Raw genomic sequence first — 21,068 nt, forward strand, 5'->3', positions numbered from 1 at the left:
CCTCCACGATCTAGTCTCTGATGGCCTTGGAATGCTCCTTTGTCTTTCCCATGTTGACCATGTCTGAGTGCTGTTCACAAGTTTGGGGAGGGTCTTAAATAGTCAGAAAAGGCTGGCAAAAGAGATCTTTAATCCACACATGTGAAGCTCATTCTTGGTGCCTGAACTACTTCTTAATACTTTAGGGGGACCAAACAGAATTCTTGTGGTTTGAGGGGTTGAATAATAAATGACACTCTGAATTAACTTTTTACGTTTAAAAAAAAAAAAAAGTTGCTGCAGTGCATTTCCCACTTCCAGGCTGATCTACAGTACAAATGTCACAATGCCAAGTTAATTCCGCATGTGTCAACCAGCTAAATCTGCAGGGGGTTGAATACTACTTGTAGGCACTGTAAATAATTATTGGTCTAAAGTAAAATTTGTGAGTTATTTTTTTCCTTCCACATTCCATTAATTCCTGTGAAGGAGCTGAAGGGTTAAACTTCTTGAATGTGGTTTTGAGGGGGTGCAGTTTCTAGAATAGTGTCACTTTTGGGTGTTTTCTGTTATAAAAGGCCCCTCAAAATGTGGTCCCCTCCCCCCCAAAAAAAGTTTTGTAAATTTTGCTGTAAAAACGAGGAATCGCAGGTCAACTTTTAACCCTTATAACTTCCTAACCAAAAAAAAATAAAAATTGATTCCAAAATTGTGCTGATGTAAAATAGACATGGGGGAAATGTTATTTATGAACAATTGTGTGACATCTCTAATTTAAGGGCATAATGGAAAATTTTGAAGATTGCCAAATTTTTAATTTTTTCACAAACAAATAAGTCAAAGAAATTTTACCACCATCATGAAGTACAATAGGTCACAAAAAGTGTCTAGAAATCACCAAGATTCGTTGAAATGTTCCAGAGGTATTGCCTCAAAGTGACACTGGTCAGAAATCAAAAAATTGGCCTGGTCAGGGAGGTGAAAACAGGCTTTGGGGTGAAAGGGTTAATAGGTATGAAGACATTTTCAGGAATAAGAATATTTATTGAGAAATTGGCAGTTTTTGAACGTGTCAAAACTGTTACCTTAGTGTGCAGATATATATCCAGGGGATGATCGCAAAGTAACTGCAGAAGTTGGTGCAGTTTTATAGCACCAGTGATAACTTGCTGACAGAGCACACGAGGCTCGTCTGAGTGGAGGTGAGCAGCTCCACACTCAGTCAGTGGGATTGCTGGAGTGCAGCACTTTGTCATTTCCTTCTGTGGAGCAGCAGACGTTCAACCAAAACTCCATCCACAAGATTATACCAGCAATTATGCAGTAAGGATATATTTCCCAGATTGCCAACTACCAGAGCAAAACTTTGCACATCGAGCTAATGAAAAACACAGGGAGACTTCTGTGCCGAAGCCTGAATAGTGAATGGCGTTGGGGGGATCCATAGTGCTTAATTAGTAATTCTAAACTTTCTACATATAGAGCTATTTTCCATAATGTAACGAAGGAAAAAGTATTCTGTAGGATTAGAAAATCATTGCTGCTTTTTTTCCAACCCATAGACAGCCCTGTTACTGCATACACCGTCACACCGAATACAATCAGCACAGAAGGTGGCGCCATGTTTTTCTATTCCTGTGAACCCCTTATAATATCCAGCAATGTCCTGCAGTAATAAGATTAATACATCAAAGTATAAAGCAAAGGGCGGCAAGTTCGTTAAATGAGAGGTGAGCCGCTCGAGTCCTCGCAAGTATCCAAAAACAAAGCCGTGAGTTCTACACAAAAATTTATTGCGATCATGTTACTGTCAACATTGAAAAACAAAAATAAAATGAAATAAAAATACGATGTGATTTACATTTATTAAACTAATGGTCAAAGCACAAAATTTACACATTTCTACACACACTAGACATGGTCTATGTCACACACTGGTCTTTCACTGACAGGTTTCACTGGAGGAGACAATAAATTTACAAGACTAACAGGAATCCTTAGTATAAAAACTGTGTACTTATGTAAACTTACAAGGAACCCAAGGTCATGGCTTCCATCTCAACTAAGTCATCCATTTTGTTGCATATTTTATTTAGACTGTGCAGGGGATGGAGAAAGCTGGCACATGTACATGAAGACATAACTAATGCTCGCCCCAGTGTCTCAGTTTAGCCGCTTTTGCCTGGTCCCATTTTTTTTTTTCATGTTATTGAACTTCAAGTTTTGAATTGAGGTTAGTTCACGAGGCGTTGTCTTTTCCAGTCTGGAATGTTGACCCGGCAAAGCTGAAGACTTGTACCTGTAGATCTCTAGTTCGTTTATTACTAAGCTGCTGTGGAGAAGTTGTCATCGCCGTACTGAAAACAAGGCACACACAGGCTCCTCAGCAAAGTGTCTGATGTTATCCCAGCGTCTTGGATTTCATACCTAGGAGTAAACCAGACAGCAGTCCATTAAAGCGACACCACCGTGACTAATGCCGACTGGTGAACACAAGGCAACGTACAGCAAACAGCCATAGAAGAGGCACTATAGTAATCCATAATATGGCACCCACATATCTATACAGGGCGATTCACAAAAGATGGTGCGAAGTTCTAGCCTTAGTATTCATAACAGAAAATAATTACCATGAAAACACTTCAAGTTTTATCTGTACGTTACAACTGGTGACACGGCAGATGACTACACAGTGGTCCGGTTCTGTAGCAGGATATCCTCTGATATGGACGCCACTGTGTCAGTGATCAGTGGTCTTGGGTCGTTCTGATCCTGTGGCTGAGGAGTGGCAGATACACCAAGTCCTTGATGTAGCCCACAGAAAAGTCACAAGGTGTTCGATCAGGCAACCGTGGAGGAAAGTACAATGATGGTAGATTCCTCCAATGTTGCAACAGTGGAGTCCACGTCTGGACAGAACTGGACCACCACCCAGACATCGGCCATGTCATTAATGGAAATCACCTTGGACATTTGTAGTGTACAGGTAACACTTGGATAATGTGTTTCTTCATGTTAATAAATGTTTGATGTTATCTCGATTTCAAAATTATAGCTTCGGTTTTAGTACTTTTTTTAAATCACTATTTTAAAAGAAAAAAAAAAAGAAAAAAGAACCCAGACTAAGCAATACAGATTCTGTATGAAAGGGTGGAAGAAACTAACAAGTGCCATCACATGTTCTACTACAAACAAAACTTTCCATGCAAACAGACTACACTGTGAATGTGCCAGATTTATCACTGGGGGTTCATGCAATTTGATAAATCTGAGTCTGAGCACATCAGATATGGAACCCCAGCACCGCAGAAAGGTAAGACATTTAAAAGAGGTTGTCCATTACTTTAGCACTGATGATCTCTTTAGGATAGGTCATCAATGTCTGATCAGTCGGGGCCTGCCACCCTACACCCCCGCCAATCAGCTGTTATGTATTGGCTGCGCCAGCCACTGGCCATCTACTGATAGTGGCCGAGGCTTGGTACTGCACTTCCACCTCCTATTCAAATCAATAGGAGGTGGATGTTTAGTACCCCTGCGGCAGCCACCACCTGAAGACTGAGCAGCTCCACGAGTGCTTCCGGCTGCCGACACGCTTAGCAGCTGATCGGCGGGGATGCCGGGTGCCAGACCCCAACCTATCAGACATTGATGTTTCATCCTAAGGATAGATCATCAATGCTAAAGTAGTGGACAACCTCTTTAATAAATCAGCCAAGTAAAAAAAACCTATAAAATCCCAGGGCTTACACGTGTCAGATCCTGTATGGACCTCATTGCACCAAACATTTTGTGCAGATCACTGATTTTTGGATGAATATTTAAGGCAATAACAGGTGGTGAGCCAATTTTTAACTAAATATCCATCATTTTTAGATTGTTTAAATATAAGCTGACTTTGTGGCAGAAATTTGCACCGAAGTTAGGACTTATTAGGCCATGTCCTGAATCTTGTACAACTCATTGCAGTGTGCTGGTGCATACAGCTGATTGCGTCCGGTAAAGATGTAAATTCATTAAGAAGCGTACTCTTCATTAATCTAATTCATGTGTCAGCAGCGCACCAGAAAATATACTTATAGACTGGTGTGTTTATGCCAATCTGTCATGCGGTACTAGCTTTCATTCTTTGACTAAGCCTTAAAAAGTTGGTGGAACTGTCAAAAATGCTGTTACGTTATTGTTTTGAGAACCTACGTGTATAAAAATGTGCAACTTAACAGCTTTCTGGCATAAAGTTCTTGATGAATTGTCCCTCGACTCCTAATAATGCCCCAAACTTACCAGTCACTGAATGCCATGAAGTTGTACAAGGACGGCCTTTCAACATCTGAAAACGCTGACTGTTCATTTATTGTACCAGATCCCATGTTCTCAAACACAATCCAGTCTCCGACATGCAGCTCTGGCAGGAGACAGTGGTCCACAATTATGTCAAGTTCATCGTAAGATGGACCCAGGAGGCTGCTGGCAAATACAGGCTCATCTTCCTTGCACGTCTGAAACAATGACAGGTTATTAACAATAGAATTGAGGTTTGGCCATCTGGATTAGGACAGAGGGATGCGGCTGCTCACCTTGTGTACTCTGGGGGCAGTATTCAAGCTTTCGGATAGTTTACTTGCAAAAGAACCATAAACTCCATCATTCATGCAATAAATAAAAGCTGGTCCGTTACTTGTTTGCTTTCCTGAAATGGAAAAGGGAAGATCATGGTTGAGGAAAATAAAATATATTCCAAATGTATTTAATTTTTTTTTAGATAAGAAACTTTCCAACATATTTGTCACTGTTAGGTGACCCATCCCTTATTGGTTTACATAGATCATCCCTCTTACTGTAGCCACAGCCATGCGCTTGGCCAGCAGAGGGTTTGATGGTCTTCAGGGGGTCTTTAAAAGTAGCAGATTGGAATATTAGCTTTAGCTCAACTTATTCTGACCACAGTTCTACAATGGGTGATTGATCCCTAAATTTTAAAGTGTATGTGATTCGCAGTCTTCAAAATGCAAGTGAACCTCCCTGACACCCACCTTTCAAACATAACTAAAATTACAAGATGCGTCCCTAGAATTGCTTGCCTCTTGGTTTTTGCTTTGTCTAAAACAGGCAATCGCCCAACAAATTGGCAAAATGCTTGTTCAATGGCAAGCCTAAAAAGTTATCACCCTGTGCGGCAGAGAATAATATTCTTATGAGCACAGAATAATAATTGTTCAGTGTACATCAAAGTGCCGTCAGCCTGTCTGAATGGGCTTTTAGGCTTTATGATAACCGAAGAAATAAAAAGCATTTTACAAGTCCAAAAGGCTCAACTTTAGAGACCAGCTTTCGTTACGGGAACAGGGCAGAGTTGGCATATTACACCTCATATCTGAAATTGTGTATTAGAAGTAGGCTAATATTACCTCCAGGAAGATGTTGATCGTATTCAACAACTTTCTTTGCAATGATATTCACTGCGAGAGTAAATGCAGATGAAACGTAATAGCTTCCAGGCTCTGCTATGACTCTAATTCCAGATTCCTCAGGAAAATAAGCGTCCAGCAGAGAGCTGACCGCACGAGAAACCTACAAGACAAGCAGCTCGGGCTTAGTCCACACCTTACACCAAGCAGAAATCTGGCAGATTTAGGATCACATCCAGCATCCGATGGCTCACCTCTTCTAACTGAAATTCACTCCCTGAAAATCCTCCACCAATATCCAGTATACTCATCTTAAAACCAAGCTCTTCCTACAAAAGGAAAAAAAAAGCAGAAAATGGCACAAGTGTTATAATAGTGCATAATTAGGACTGAACACCTCTTGACAGTTTTTTTTTTTTTACAAATCTGATGTAGTTTCTCAAATACTGCCTAAAAAAATATCTAAACTGAAAACTAGGTGGTAAGATTCTCCTTGTGTCCCTACACTCTGGCATAGTCAGTACTGATTGGACAGTGTTGGGGAAATTCAGACGTCAGTTTTTCCACTTATAAAAGTTTTATCACTGTTTTTCTTGGATTGAATTGTACCTATTAACAGGCAGTCCCCGGGTAACGAACTAGATACGATCTGTAGCTTTGTTTGTAACCTGGATAGCTATGCAAGTGTTAACAGGGCCAGGGAAAAAAATGAAACAATACTGCGTCTCCTGACCTCACTATACGCTAGTACTTCCGGCTAAAGTTTATTGCACGTCGTAAGGTTTTGATGATGTCGCAACCTCATGACGTGCAGAGAAAAGACCAGAGGTGCAGCGGGCGACAGGAGAAAGGACTGGTCAGTGGTGACAAGAATATACAAAGATTAAAATAATAAAAATAAAAAAAAAAAAACTGACAGCACTTGAATGCCATCCGTATGCAGTTGATTTTCATGTTGTATAGGAGAAGCTTGAGAAAACTTCAGGTACAAAAAAGTACAAAAAAAAAAGTACAACACGAAAAAAAAAAGATTCAAGATTTATTTAGATGTCTGAATGAAAAATTTTTTACAGCTCTAAACATGTATGGAAAAATTGCCGGAAATGTGTCTTGTCAGGAACGGTGAACGGCCTGGTCTTGAACTGGTTAAACTAAAGTAAAAAAAAAATTAAAAAAAAGTGTTTCCAGAGGAATAAAACACTTACACCCATATCGAATACACAGCGGGCATCAGATAAAGCATGTGTATATGCTTGTGGATCTCTGGAAGAGCTGGACACATGGAACCTGATGAAATAACACAGAACGTTCATAACATGCAATGAAATCCACCAACTACTTATTAGACTAAAGGGCACCACACACACTTTGTACAAATGCATTATTATCGGTCTAGTACTCTGATAATCACCACCGATCCAAAGCAATCACAGTTGTAGGGGTCTATAAGATGTCAGAACATGCAGGTTTGTAGAGGTTGTAGATAAATTATATAGAGACTGACTGTCATGGCCACAAATTTAAAATGTATCTAAGGTAAGACTGGAAGCTGGCCTTGTTTGATTTTAGGAAATTTTATATTTAAAACAGAAATCATTGGAGACTAAATTGTATGCAACATCCAACCTTGAGCATTTTTAATCTGTAATTTTCAATAAACTGAGAATTTAATACACGACATTTTCTCAATCCTGAGTTAGTCTGTATAATACATATATGAATTCACAATTCAGGCGCTCATTATTGGAAACATTCTGTAAACTTCGCACATGTGCCGAGCGCCAAGAAGTAGGAAAATGGCGTTACTTTCCATATTGTAAATAGCCAATATCAGAACAGGTCCCAGCCTGCAGCTCTGGAATAGAATAGTTACATAGTAGTATGGATTCGTTTTCCAAACCACTAAAAGTTTGATGGAATATCAAGATGTGCCATTACATGTATTATGTGGGTGTTCAATGGGTGAGGTCAACCACAAATTTATGGCATATGGCAATTCATAAAGCCAGGAGTCCCAGGAGGGCCTTTTGAGATCTCAGGACAGATCCATACATGCCCATTAGTCAGTCACATGGAAACCTGAAGAAAATCTTAGTAACTGTCCATTGTCTACAGCCAGAGATCATTCAGTGTCTAAATTCTGGTGGTAGGAGAAAACCGTGAAGTGAACTTACTTCACACCAACTACTTGAACACTGTTTTCCTTAGCACATTCCAGGAGGTGTCTGCAGTTCTTCAGCGTGCTGCCAAACACCATGCTCATCTCGTCGTCTCCACTGATGCCTTCTGTTGCCACATGAAGCAAGAGCCTAAGAGAAGGGGAAGATGATTGGGGCACAGTTGGTTTACATCAGCACATGATGTTTTGTAGTATGTTGACAAGCGTGCCACAGCTCGAGCGTCATCCTTGGAAGAGTCAAGAACTTAGTGAGAAATATTCCTGTATAGAAAGAAAACTAGCAATTAGGGCCCAAGACTGGGAGCTGCGAGTGGGACACATGGAATTACAGCAAACCATATTTCAGCACCTAAGCATGGGTTGTTGCTGTAAATAAAAATAAAATTATATAAAATAAAGTCCCAGATGAGTTTGAAGACAAAAGTTTCCTTTAATACTCAAGCTCACTGGCCAAGACTTACAGTACAGTATTCACATACTAATCAGAACTGCAAAATCTGTTTAGCCTAAGGCAGCTCACATAATGCACCCCAAAAAGGAAAGACAACTGTTAATCAGTTTACATTCGGATATTATAAGAAGTAAACGCATTACTACACATCCTGATGTTTTAAACAGACAACCAATTGATCCAGCAATTTGTAATTTCAAGACCAAGGCTTTCATCAGCTGTACAGCCATAGAATTCAGACAGAACATCCTTCACTGTGCCGATATACCACTTACACAACAGGAATCTTACACCCAAGTTTTATATTTCTTTAGTATTGTGTGGTCTCCTACACCAAATGCTGCGATGTAATCTGGATATTCGTGCACTTATCAGGGCCATTGATGCTACAAAGCCATGCTGACCATAGGCATCAGCCGGTGTTTTTTCTCTACTCATTTCCTAAATTGCAGTATATTGTATATGGTGACCACTTTGTGGCTGCCCCTGTAGCATTCGATTATGTACAGGTATCACATCATGTAAAATGCCAAGCTGATCATATAGTTGACCTATGATCTAATGACCTATACAGGGTTAACGTGTGATGTATGTGGATGGTAAAATGCCGTATACTGTTAGCATGCTGCTTTTTATATAGTCAGCAAACTTACATGATGTATAGTGCAGATGTACAACTTTATATGTTTGTAGATTGCAAACATTTGACTGTTTTATGGGAAAATAAAAATCTGTAAAGGCAGGTGAACATTGGCCACCAAGCACTGGTCTGCTGGCAGACCCTGCAAGAGACCCCAAACTTAGTGGACATTAGGTGTACATATAAATCTGCAGAAAAACAAAAAACACACAGAATCCAGACTACACAAGACTAGATTTTTCATCCCATTACCAGATTTGCCTTTCTAGGAAACCATGTATAAAAACACAGCTCTAAGATACCAAAGCAGCAAAAACACTTACTTAGCATTAGGATGGCTGCGTGCTATTTTCTTCAGTTCTGCTTCGTTGTCACAAGTCATGATATTTACTCCAAGCTTGGCTGCGTGTTTGATTTGAGCAATTTGTTTGCATGGATTAGTATATATAACATTTTCCATAGAGATGCCCAAGTCATAGACCATTGTCATTTCATGCTGCAAAGAGATGTTACAGTTCAGGAATCTTACATTGTTGGTACATCATTACTTGCATCTTTCCATACTTTGACTCATGTAAGCAAATGTAAAATCTAGTATCGTTACTTTTCAGGCATTACTGATTACATGTCATTACCCCATCTGCATAAAGCTATCATTTACCACAAGGGTTGTGGAGACAGGAAGCCAAACCTCCAACTCCTCAATTTCCCTGACTCTGACTCCACAGCCCTGCCTCACTAGTCACTACTCAGCGTGTACATAAAGTGCAGCACAGATTCATCTCCACTAAAAGCCGAAATCCTTAGATCAGGAACAGAACACACAATTATAGGACATTTCTTAACTATCCTAAATTCTTCTGAAAACATTTACAGCACATCCTGCATTGTACTACTGTACCCAATTTATTATATATTTTAGGAGTCGGTCCATGTTATACCAACTCCACAGCCCTGTTTACCACGTCCTAGGCTGATCTAATGTGTTTCACATTCACATCTGCAGGTATTAAGTATTTATGTATTGGACCCCCCTTTAATCTGCTTACAATTAAAAACTCAAAGTTAAAAGAGGATGTCCAGGACTTTTTTCCCATGGGTCTAAAAACGAACCGTCAGCTAGTTGCTAACAGAGGCAACTACCTGCCTGTTTTATCTGGTGCTGGCTCAGAGCGGTCACCGACTTCAGCGATTCAGCTGCTCCACGTCAGAGCAGCTCTGTCGACAGGGCGAGACTCCTGACATCATGCTGACTGACCGCTGGCTCCCTGAAATTAGCTAAAGAGGAGCCGGCTGTCAATCAGCACAATGTCAGCCATCATGCCCCGTTGACCGAACAAAGTAGAAGACAAGCTGCTGCCCTGTCGACCTGCCGTCAATGGAAGATGCTGAATTGCAGGCAAGAGTGGTCTGTGACCACTCTGTGCCGGCTGAGATCGGCGCCGGGCACAACAGGCAGGAAGGAACCATCTGCCAGTTTGTTCTTAGGCCCGTAGTAAAAAGAAAAAAAAAATGAAATAGTCCTGGATAACCCCTTTAAAAGGTTAGTTACCAGTGAGGCATCGTCTTCACAAACTGAGAAAGCAGAATTTACTCACTTTATTGGCACAAATAAATCCAATCCCAAGGGCTGACAATATCTCCAGAACAGCTGGGGAGGAGTTACACTTCACAGTGTAAAATGGCTTGATGTGCCCCATGGTATTTTGCCATTGAATGTGCTTCTTGACAATCTTTCCAAGGTCAGCAACAAAGAAAGCATTTTTTCCTGTCTGTTGGATAAAACAAATACAGCATTACTATTTTGTACATAAGCCATGATACTAGAAATGGGGGGGGGGGCCACAATTCATTTTTAGAAGTTGCCACTTATTGCACTATGCTACTGAGAAAGCTTCACAAGTTCCTGTCAAGACTTGCACGTTGAGTTTCATTGCAATTTTCCCTGCAACAGTTTCAGATTCCTTTTAAGAGTCTGTTTGGAAAGTTCTCTTCAATGACGCCTGAAGGTACAACCGCTCCGTGCTTACAAGTTACACCCCTCCAAGCAGTTCGTGAGCAGCTCCATTCCAAACACTGAATATATATATTAAAAAAATGCTGATCACGTAAACTTACCAGGGTATGCTCGTAGATATAGTTATTAATGACATCTGTAGGAGTTGCAGTGTCATCCAATAGGCCAACAGAGTAATTTGCATCTTCGTTAAAACCTTTCATCTCAGCCGTATTCCGCAAAGCCGACAATCATAAACCAAGAAACGTTAAAAAGGGGGGTCTACAGGTCTTTTTGGGTCCTAAATATATGCAACAAACTAAAAGAAAAAAAAAAACAAACATGGATTAGTTTGTATCACAAAACTAAATGTTATATACAGGCATATACATAGTGCACCAAATATCCCCACAAGGTGGTAGATTTTTATGTGCAGAGATTTACTTTTCGCTCAGATTCTACTTTCATCTTAGTTTTAGCCTCTTAGCTCTTAGTTTGAGTCACAGGTTTTGTGATGGACAGCAAAAGTAGCATGGTTTACAGTACAGATATCAGACCCCTGAACGAAACTGGAGGGGAGGGTCCACCCAAGTAAATCAGGATAGGCTAATGTGGCAAAAACAGAAAAATATCTGCTCACATGAGAAACTAGTGGACACGTTTGCTGCTGGTGTAACCGCCAATAACGTGTCTATAAGTATAACCATTAGCAGACACTGCTTTAGTTCACATGGCACAAAGTCTTCCAACATAGAAGTCGAGTGCCACTGAAGCAGCAGGGTTTCTGAAGTAGCAGCCTACACAATGAAATATTTCTTGCATACCACCGATTGTGTAGCAAAGAAAAAAAACCTTTACTAGATGCTATCATACAAAAACCAGCAAGTCTGCACGTCGCCCCCACACAATGGTGAATAGGCACACCCAGGGGGTTCTATTTTAACTTTCCACAACTTTCCTCACTCCCAATAGCATGTGCAGCGCACCGGACACTTCGGCAATTAAGACAAGTGCGTTAACAATCGCTGTCTGTATTGTGACTAGTCTGCATAAAGCCTAACAATGACTGTCTAAAGACATATACTTTATGGGAAACGGGAAAATGACCAAATGAATAAAAATAGCAGCAGACTTAATGAGGCCTATTTTTAGGGAGAATGTCAGATGTATGATTTAATGTGCAGTCACTTAAACAATGCAGTGACAGTTTACTGTATCAGACAGGAATGTGCCAGAAACTGAAGAGTGGATTATTCCTATCCCGTCCATCAGGACAGCCCCAGTTTATATTGAAAGGGGAAGCTTTGATGAAGACGCTGCTGAACGGACAGACCCATAGGGCATAGGACACTTACATGGACAAGTTAGGAGATGGAACCTCCTATCATCAGCTAGGCTGCCAAGGCGGCTCTGCGTTGAAGTCGAACTGCTCTCTATAGAGCGCTTTTCCTAGTCCCTCTGGATAGTTGTATGCTTTGACTGAAAATCCGCCCTGCAAGAGAAAAAAACAAAAAAAAGTTATGACAATATAAAACACATGCCAAAAGTTATCGCATACCCCACTCCATGACTTCTTTCTTGTGGTCAGAATTCCAGGGGCATTAGCACCAACAAACCAAGTTATACCAGAGCACCTAATAGACGTCCCAGTGTGTTATATACACTGCTCAAAAAAATAAAGGGAACACTCAAATAGCACATCCTAGATCTTAATGAATGACATTCTCATTGAATACTTTGTTCTGTACAAAGTTGAATGTGCTGACAAAAAAAAAAAAAAAAATCACACAAAAATCATCAATGGAAATCAAATTTATTAACCAATGGAGGCCTGGATTTGGAGTCACCCCCAAAATTAAAGAGGAAAAACACTACAGGCTGATCCAACTTTGATGTAATGTCCTTAAAACAAGTCAAAATGAGGCTCAGTATTGTGTGTGGCCTCCACGTGCCTGTATGACCTCCCTACAACGCCTGGGCATGCTCCTGATGAGGTTGCGGATGGTCTCCTGTGGGATCTCCTCCCAGACCTGGACTAAAGCATCCTCCAACTCCTGGACAGTCTGTGGTGCAACGTGATGTTGGTAGATGGAGTGAGACATGATGTCCCAGATGTGCTCAATCGGATTCAGGTCTGGGGAACGGGCGGGCCAGTCCATAGCTTCAATGCCTTCATCTTGCAGGAACTGCTGACACACTCCAGCCACATGAGGTCTGGCATTGTCCTGGATTAGAAGGAACCCAGGGCCAACCGCACCAGCATATGGTCTCACAAGGGGTCTGAGGATCTCATCTCGGTACCTAATGGCAGTCAGGCTACCTCTGGTGAACACATGGAGGGCTGTGCTGCCCTCCAAAGTAATGCCGCCCCACACCATTACTGACCCACTGCCAAACCGGTCATGCTGAAGAATGTTGCAGGCAGCAGATCCCTCTCCCCGGCATCTCCAGACTCTGTCACATGTGCTCAGTGTGAACCTGCTTTCATCTGTGAAGAGCACAGGGCGCCAGTGGTGACTTTGCCAATCCTGGTGTTCTATGGCAAATGCCAAGCGTGCTGCACGGTGTTGGGCTGTAAGCACAACCCCCATCTGTCGACGTCGGGCCCTCATACCACCTTCATGGAGTCGGTTTCTAACCGTTTGTGCAGACACATGCACATTTGTGGCCTGCTGGAGGTCATTTTGCAGGGCTCTGGCAGTGCTCCTCCTGTTCCTTATTGCACAAAGGCAGAGGTAGCGGTCCTGCTGCTGGGTTGTTGCCCTCCTACAGCCCCCTCCATGTCTCCTGGTGTGCTGGCCTGTCTCCTGGTAGCGCCTCCAGCCTCTGGACACTACACTGACAGACAGCAAACCTTCTTGCCACAGCTTGCATTGATGTGCCATCCTGGATGAGCTGCACTACCTGAGCAACTTCTGTGGGTTGTAGAGTGTCTCATGCTACAACGAGTGTAAAAGCACAAGCAACATTCAAAAGTGACCAAAGAATCAGCCAGTCTTGATAATTGCCAATAATTTCCATCTATTGTCTATTCCGTTTGCACAGCAGCATGTGAAATTGATTGTCAATCAGTGTTGCTTCCTAAGTGGACAGTTTGATTTCACAGAAGTTTGATTTACTTGGAGTTATATTCTGTTTAAGTGTTCCCTTTATTTTTTTGAGCAGTGTATAAAAGACATCCTAAAGGAGTTCTGAATTGGTCCTTAATGTATTAAAGTTTTTAAAACCATTTCTACACTAAGGGTATATACACACATTGCATTTTGTCCCAGTGCAGTTTTGTCACAAAAGTGAAGGATTTCCTAGTACCAGAAAAGTGAATGATATTCCTGAAATCTCATGCACACGTTGCTTATTTTTTCCTTACAGACTTATAGCAGATTCAGATCTGCAGCGTGTCAATTCTTACAGCAGATTTCACCCATATCAATGTGGGGAAACATGCGCAACACACAGGTGTGTATTTTATGCAGAGTTTCCTGCCAAAAAATAGGATTTGCAGTAGAATTTTTTTGACTTGTTAAGGTTCAGGCTTCTATGCAAATCTTGTAACAGTTCAGGTTATTTTTTTATGCCACCTCTAGTCCAGATTTGCAAAGAGGGAAGGAGAAAAAAAAAAAGACAGCATGCTCTGCCAATTGGGCAATTGCTAAGATTCCTTTGAAAAGGAGGAATAAAGTTAGTAACTTTGGTGCACAGCAGGAAGCACTTTCACCACAATTTGATTCACAATCCTCTCACTCTCATAAATAAGATTGTGAGATCAAGTAATTAAACAGCTCCTCTGGAAAATTAATGAGCAGAATTTATATTTCTATTCTACAGTGGCAGGTTTTACTACCAAGACCTAGCTAAAACGTAAAGCATCCAGCTCATCATAGGATAAACAAACCTACACTGTGGGCTTCTCAGCGCCATAGGAAGCCTAGGAGGAAAGATCTGCATGTGAAGCCCTCTACACATCACATTTTGTTATCACCACTTTCATGTTTGGAGTAGACACTGGAAAAAGCTCAAAATGTGTCCATGGGGCTTTACTCGCCTGACAGGGGCCAAGTGTGTGTTTTCATGTCCTCTGTCGGGCCAGTATACATCAGTATTTTAAGATCAAGCTACTACATGCAATGGTTTTAGAAAAAAAAAAGTATGATGCTTTGTCCTTTAGTCACACGGGAAGCTTATAGGTATATGTATCCACAAGTATAACTTTATAGTGGGATATGGCCCAATCACTGGTTACTATTAGCATCCCAGTGCCTCGACTATAGGAGTTTATACATGACTGACAGGACACTTTTGGATGTCAGGTCCAAAACATCAGTATTTAAAAAAATAAAATAAAAAAAAACACCTCTGTTGTAAAGTTTCACACAGGTGCCCACCAATTACAATAACACTTACATGATGCTGTGGGGAACTACACAAAACATATAGACGACCATTTATGTACACGTCGAGTCCACATGAGCATCATAGCCACTCCATGCAATCACTCCTGCATCCAAGCTCTCTCCTCAGGAGCAACTTCAAAACACCAAAAATACAAAGCGGTAATAAAACCCAGTAGGATTTTAATCGCAGGCCACATAGAGGAAAAAAAAAACATTATATTTATCAGGAGTGCTTTCTGGTGGCATTTTAAAAACGCTGTCTTATTATATGAAAAAAAAAATCTGCTACTAGACCAATCTATAAACTGAATTACGGATGAGTCTTCCCAAAACATTGGGCTCTGACCCAGGACAACATACATGCAGACTGAACGGTTTCCACAAGGTGAAAAGTTCATGACAAGATTTTGCACTGCAGAAAGTGCCAGAAATCCTTCTTAAATCCTCAAGAGTTAACTATAGAAGAGAAGATGGCAAAAATAAACTTCTGACAGGGCGCTCAGTATGAAGTGGTGAGTCGACAGAAAGTGCTGGGAGGTTACATAAGCTACTATTACAGACATACTATTCATTCACAGAACTCCGCTAAGGCAATACCCCCCGAATGCAAGAACAGAGGGATGGACCTTAATGCTTTATAAAGCACCTAAAAAAAAATTGAAGTGGCAAAGTGTCCCTCTGACACAACACAGCTGACTGACACTAGGAAACCAGATCCACAACGCAAATAGAAACCGTAGTGTGCAGGTTTACTACAAAGCAGATCAGGGTTAAATCAAGCAAATCATCAACTGTTCGTAATAAAGTTGATGAAGATCCCAAATGCGAGAGAAGTGAGCAACAGAGTAGAAAGAATGCGATTACCGCAGAGGTTAGAAATCTGCTCCCCTGCCAATGACAGACGCAGTCATTACCTCAGACATTTACAATGTCCATCAGCTGCCATGCTGCACAGAATATGTATGGATGTAATGCTTGTGCTCTCCTGGTCCATCAGACTGAGAGTGAAGCTATACAAGAGCAGTCCTACATTGTTAATTTAATGACAGGAAAAAGAAAACTAGATTGGGCTGGTCCAGACCGGAAAGAAATCCCTCACCCCACCCTGCATTCCCTCTATTTGCACTGTTGCCACCAACACTGGCGGCATGCACACCAACCCAAAAAAGATGTAAGAATAGAAGATCTGACAGGGAAAGCCGGCGCCACAGCAGGGCATGACTTCAGTTAATTGTTCCAGCATCTCTGGCTAATGATAACCCTTGATTCACTAAAAAGGCATGAGTGTACAAAGCCACGACATCTTAACTACTTCACAACTCTGCCCTGCTCCTGTTTCCAGTACATCAAAAAGCTTGCTAAAGAATAGCTCATCATCTGTGGACTATGGCAAATCAAAACTGCCGTGACCTCCACCTGTTGGGGGGACATTAAGATCCACTCCCAAAGGGGCCATCTGTGTGTAAGCTACTTTTAATAGAGCAGTGAGCGCAGCTCTTGAGGACGCCGTACAATGACCATTATAACCACAGGCAGCATGACTTCTAGAGCAGATCTATTACAGCAGTGGAGGTTTGACTTGGAAATGTATCAGTGTTTAGGAGAAAACACTTAAAATCCAGACAATACAGCTATGACAACTAGTATGAGGCTTCCCCTGACCCCGCTCCCTTTAACGGACAGGCTCCCCACACACACACACACACACACTATGAAGCAAGCAGTCATCATTTAAGGCAGGAAGTGAGAAAATCGGGGACCTAGAAAATTATGACTCAGAATTACTAAACCAGACAGAGGCGCTGACAGATGCTCTAATTTTGAAATTCTGCATAAGTGTAAATGCAGCTCTGAAGTACATAAATATGGAGAAGAAACAATGATATCCAAGTGAACTGTAAATCAGTCAATGGGAATAAGTGCTGTACACGAACATGTGTTTCACATAAGGGACAAGGTTAACGTACCCCAATCTGGATATGTAACTAGTTCTGTTATAATTCCATTTCCAACACTGCTCTCAGAGGACGAGCCCACGTTACACTACACATAATCTCCTTAGCTGCTCAAAGCTGATCACAAACATGTTGTTCTATTATGTTAACGACGAGTAAACCAATTACCTTCCTGTCTAGACAATTTATGTAGGCCAGAGAACCACAACTAATGTGAATGAATGTGCTCCACTGTGGAAAAACTACAATATACACACAAACTGCTTAAAAAACAATTTCTAGTCACCTACACCTGGAATGCATCTCAGAAGAGTGCTCAGTGACCTTTATATTTTAACTAATCAGATGTTTTTTTGGCTAGAATACAAGGCTTATGAATCACACCAACATCTCAAGCCCGTCACTAAAAACAGACCAATGAAGCCTACTACTATTACAGAACCACCGAGACCAAAAGAGTTGCCAAATTGTAATGCTCCTGCAGGATAAGAGCAATTCATGTTCCACTGGCTCCTAGGAGATAACTGGACTTCCACATAACAGACTGGACGAGTGGGAGACCTGTCAGAGCCCGGCAGGGAGAAGTTTCTCACTTGAAAATGCTGCAAGAATATAAAACATGGGATGAATTCCTCCAGTTTTGAAACGTGTGTCTGCTTCTACCAGGAGCAAAACTGCCGAGAAAGCCAAAAGAAACAGACTATACTTTTGTTTGCCCTAAGAATGTACATAAAGCAGAGATGGCCCAAAGTACAGTTAAAATATGGCCTGAGCCATCAACTAAAGAGGTTTTGTATAAAGTTTAATCATTGTATAGCTTACAAATCTTTTTTTATATACTGGTACATTGTTTCAGTTTGTAAACATTTTCAATATACCTGTGTGCATTCAGAGAAACCTGCACAGAGCGTGTCCTGCACTCAGGTGAGAAGTGGATATAATTATGTTCAAACTGGGGAATCCTCAGAGCTAAAAGCTAAGACTTCAGACTTACTCATTGTAGCAAGCCATCACAGATGTGAATCCAAGAGCTGGGTTAGGATATATACAAACATGAACAGGATATCCATTTTTTTCCCCCAAAAAATTGGGAACATATGATATGCATGGTTAGTTTTTGCCAACACCAGAGAAAACCATTTTTGGGGGCAGTCTTTGTCAGTGCCTGTCATATCCATGCTGTGAACCTTTGTATATTTAAAAGCCACTGAATGTAACCAACAATGCTCATTAACTGACCGCAAACAACTCTTTAAAAGGGGTCGTCAGTATTGATAGGCAATCAATAGCAATTTCGTCGGGGTCCAATGCCTAGCCCCCTGACAGACCAGCAGCTATTTCTAAGGTAGCAACACTTTGAACAGGGCTTGGTAGCTCCATTCAAAGCGTAGCAGCCTCCACACAGATCATTTTCCTCTAATTAGAAGCTGCCAACAGCCAGCAGAGGCCACTATACTTAGAGCAAAGCTCCGGAGCAAACAGCTGATCAGTGGGTGCGCCAGGTGACAAGACCCCACAGACAGGCCATCAATACCGTATTGCCTAGACAGCACCCTTAAATTGGTGGTGGTACACTGTATATTAGAAAGTTAAAGAACTCATTCATATATATTTGAGGGTGTTTTATGCAATCGCTAATACATACATACATATATAGTGCAATTGCATAAAACACCCTCAAATAGTTAGAAACATGAAATTTTATTGCTTGGGCTCAGGAACTTAAATGGATAATTGAGATTTTCAATTTTTAGGATGGACTTGCACAATTTTAGCAATGCCCAGGCATAATCATGGTCAGTCAGGTGAGGCCCAGGCCTTTTCTTAGCCTGATCAGGTGTGTTTAGAAAAAGCCCAGGCCTAGACGGACCCAATAGCAGCCTCCTCCTGGCATCCCAATAATTAGGACCTCAGGGATCAGACTCCTCTATGCCATACACGGCAATCAGAGTACGGATCTAAGAATAGAAAAGAAAGCGGCAAAAACCGGAGCAGACTTCTCAAGACTTGAGCAAGAGGCACCAGAAGTTTGCAAGTATTGGGTGTCCAACTGCCGGTCCCCGATCCTCCAATCCTAAAGGTCAGAATAATAAGTTATCACCTAAACAGACAAGTGATTATGTGGTTACCCTGGACATCCCCCTTTAAAGGACTTATAAGGGTGACAGCATGGTCAGGGGCAGAGACCGGCCAGATCCGACCTCCCAGCATGCACCGCTAGCGCAGCGTCCCGTCAGATCCGACCTCCCAGCATGCACCGCTAGCGCAGCGTCCCGTCAGATCCGACCTCCCAGCATGCACCGCTAGCGCAGCGTCCCGTCAGATCCGACCTCCCAGCATGCACCGCTAGCGCAGCGTCCCGTCAGATCCGACCTCCCAGCATGCACCGCTAGCGCAGCGTCCCGTCAGATCCGACCTCCCAGCATGCACCGCTAGCGCAGCGTCCCGTCAGATCCGACCTCCCAGCATGCACCGCTAGCGCAGCGTCCCGTCAGATCCGACCTCCCAGCATGCACAGGAGGCCATAATTGGGGGGTGATACATGTTCACACCTCAGATTTATTCTCAGACCCGCCTTAGATGTGGGTGTAAAGTGCTCAGAGAGGCGATCCTACCAAAAGCAAGATGATTACACCATGCCATCATTTCTGCCTTAGGTTTACCTCAGAAAATCCATTAAAATATTATACACAGACATATGGCAAAAAAGGTCACATTCACCGCAAAGGCACAGGTTGTCACCATCACCTCAAAAAGAAACACCCGCCATAAACTTGACGACCCGAGAACCACCTGCCAGAAGGAAATTTGAAATGCCCGGGCTGTAACAAGCCCCGCCCACTTAAGCCATTTGTGCTGATCACGTGACATCCCCTCTCCCCTGTGCGCGCGCCTAGGAACATCCGGGTGACGCGCCGCGTTCTCTCACACACATTAACCGTCACTGGGGTGGTAACTACCGTAGCGGACACCAGAGGGCGCCACTACAATGAGTCATTCACGATACACGAAGGGGTTAATGGCCGCGGAGACCAGATACCCTCATAAAATAACCACGACACGGCGCAGCCATGTTACTTACGTGAGGTAACGGCCCAAAGGATTTGGGGAATCGTCTTCTCTTTTTAGGCGGAATTTTTAAAGAGTGGTGTGGGAACACAAGGTAGAAATCCAACTGGCGACTCTTGCCATAAGCCCGAATGGAGGCACGGGCGAGAACCGGGTCAGCGTCGCTGGTTAATCCGTCAATGCAGAGAACACAGAAGCCTGAGGAGGGTCGTGTATGCGCGCGGTGCCTGCGTGTAAATGAAGGAGAAGTCAGACAGGATTGAGCCAGCCGGGGCCGGCTCTGAGCGAGCGCCTTATATAGAGTCCGTCCTGGGGAGGCGGAGTTATCGGATGACGTTTGCACTTTAGAGGCGGTACTAACTACGATGATTGGCTGAGGCTTCGAGTGACGTGTCATGTGGAAACTGGAGATCGCCATGTTTGGAGCTGGCAATGATAAGGGCAGAGCCGAGTGTCAGTGTGAGGGCAGGACGGGAGCAGATGGAAAGTGTGAGCGCAGCACGTGTGTTACCGGGGCGCCATCACTACAGACACGCCGTCAGTGCACGGCAGCGGCGCAGGGGACACTGACCACAGCTTATTTGCTTATATTTTATAACTTTTTTTTTATAAAAAAAAGATACAGTATGGATTTTTATTTCCCCTCCAAAGGGTTTAAGAAAAGCAACAATTCTCATCTTATCCTAAAAGTCTGTAAGTGTTAGAGGCAGAGAGAATGCCCCCCCTGGATATAAGTGTGTGGAGGGTGCGACTATATAGGGAAATGTAAATTGTGGTATGGTAAGGCTCCATAAAGGGCCGATAGTGACTTGTAGGATCGCTGCTTCCAATTGGTGGTGCTAGAGCGCTAGTCCTCTGCATATTCAATTTCCCAGAGGAGCATGCATGGCTTCTAAGTCTCCTCATACTGGCATGTCAGACCTCGCTTGTCGCTTGTCTCCATAAGGAGAAAACTTACCCCTTAAATATATAGAGAAATAGTCACTGACTTCAGGTTTTC

General features: G+C 42.4%; 1 protein-coding gene across 2 annotated transcripts; it reads right to left on the minus strand.

The window, feature by feature from the left end:
• Positions 1-1,755: 1,755 nt before the first annotated feature.
• AZIN1 (antizyme inhibitor 1) lies at positions 1,756-20,363 on the minus strand. Of its 2 annotated transcripts, none has more exons than XM_073679695.1 (12): positions 20,082-20,363; positions 12,009-12,145; positions 10,776-10,972; positions 10,256-10,429; positions 8,981-9,153; positions 7,562-7,696; positions 6,593-6,674; positions 5,642-5,716; positions 5,388-5,550; positions 4,557-4,669; positions 4,264-4,478; positions 1,756-2,406 (listed from the first exon to the last, which is right to left on the minus strand). In XM_073679695.1, the coding sequence occupies exons 3-12, from the start codon at positions 10,875-10,877 to the stop codon at positions 2,304-2,306; spliced, it is 1,335 nt and encodes a 444-aa protein (XP_073535796.1). In that variant the 5' UTR covers positions 10,878-10,972; positions 12,009-12,145; positions 20,082-20,363; the 3' UTR covers positions 1,756-2,303. The 2 variants fall into 2 exon arrangements, with proteins under 2 accessions (XP_073535796.1, XP_073535797.1); XM_073679696.1 differs by lacking the exon at positions 20,082-20,363 and adding an exon at positions 15,959-16,075.
• Between the last annotated feature and the right edge of the window lie 705 nt (positions 20,364-21,068).

This window comes from Phyllobates terribilis, unplaced genomic scaffold (genome assembly GCF_046119375.1).
Source record: "Phyllobates terribilis strain yellow unplaced genomic scaffold, ASM4611937v1 Scaffold_4__5_contigs__length_816908805, whole genome shotgun sequence".
NCBI classification, from domain to species: domain Eukaryota; kingdom Metazoa; phylum Chordata; class Amphibia; order Anura; family Dendrobatidae; genus Phyllobates; species Phyllobates terribilis.

Excerpts from the sequence above, each read along its gene's own strand:
- AZIN1 (XM_073679695.1), bottom strand. The coding sequence starts at position 10,877 with ATGAAAGGTTTTAACGAAGATGCAAATTACTCTGTTGGCCTATTGGAT. Across the intron at positions 10,430-10,775 it reads ATATCTACGAGCATACCCTG|ACAGGAAAAAATGCTTTCTT; the intron begins GTAAGTTTACGT and ends TTTATCCAACAG. Across the intron at positions 5,551-5,641 it reads GTGAATTTCAGTTAGAAGAG|GTTTCTCGTGCGGTCAGCTC; the intron begins GTGAGCCATCGG and ends CTTGTCTTGTAG.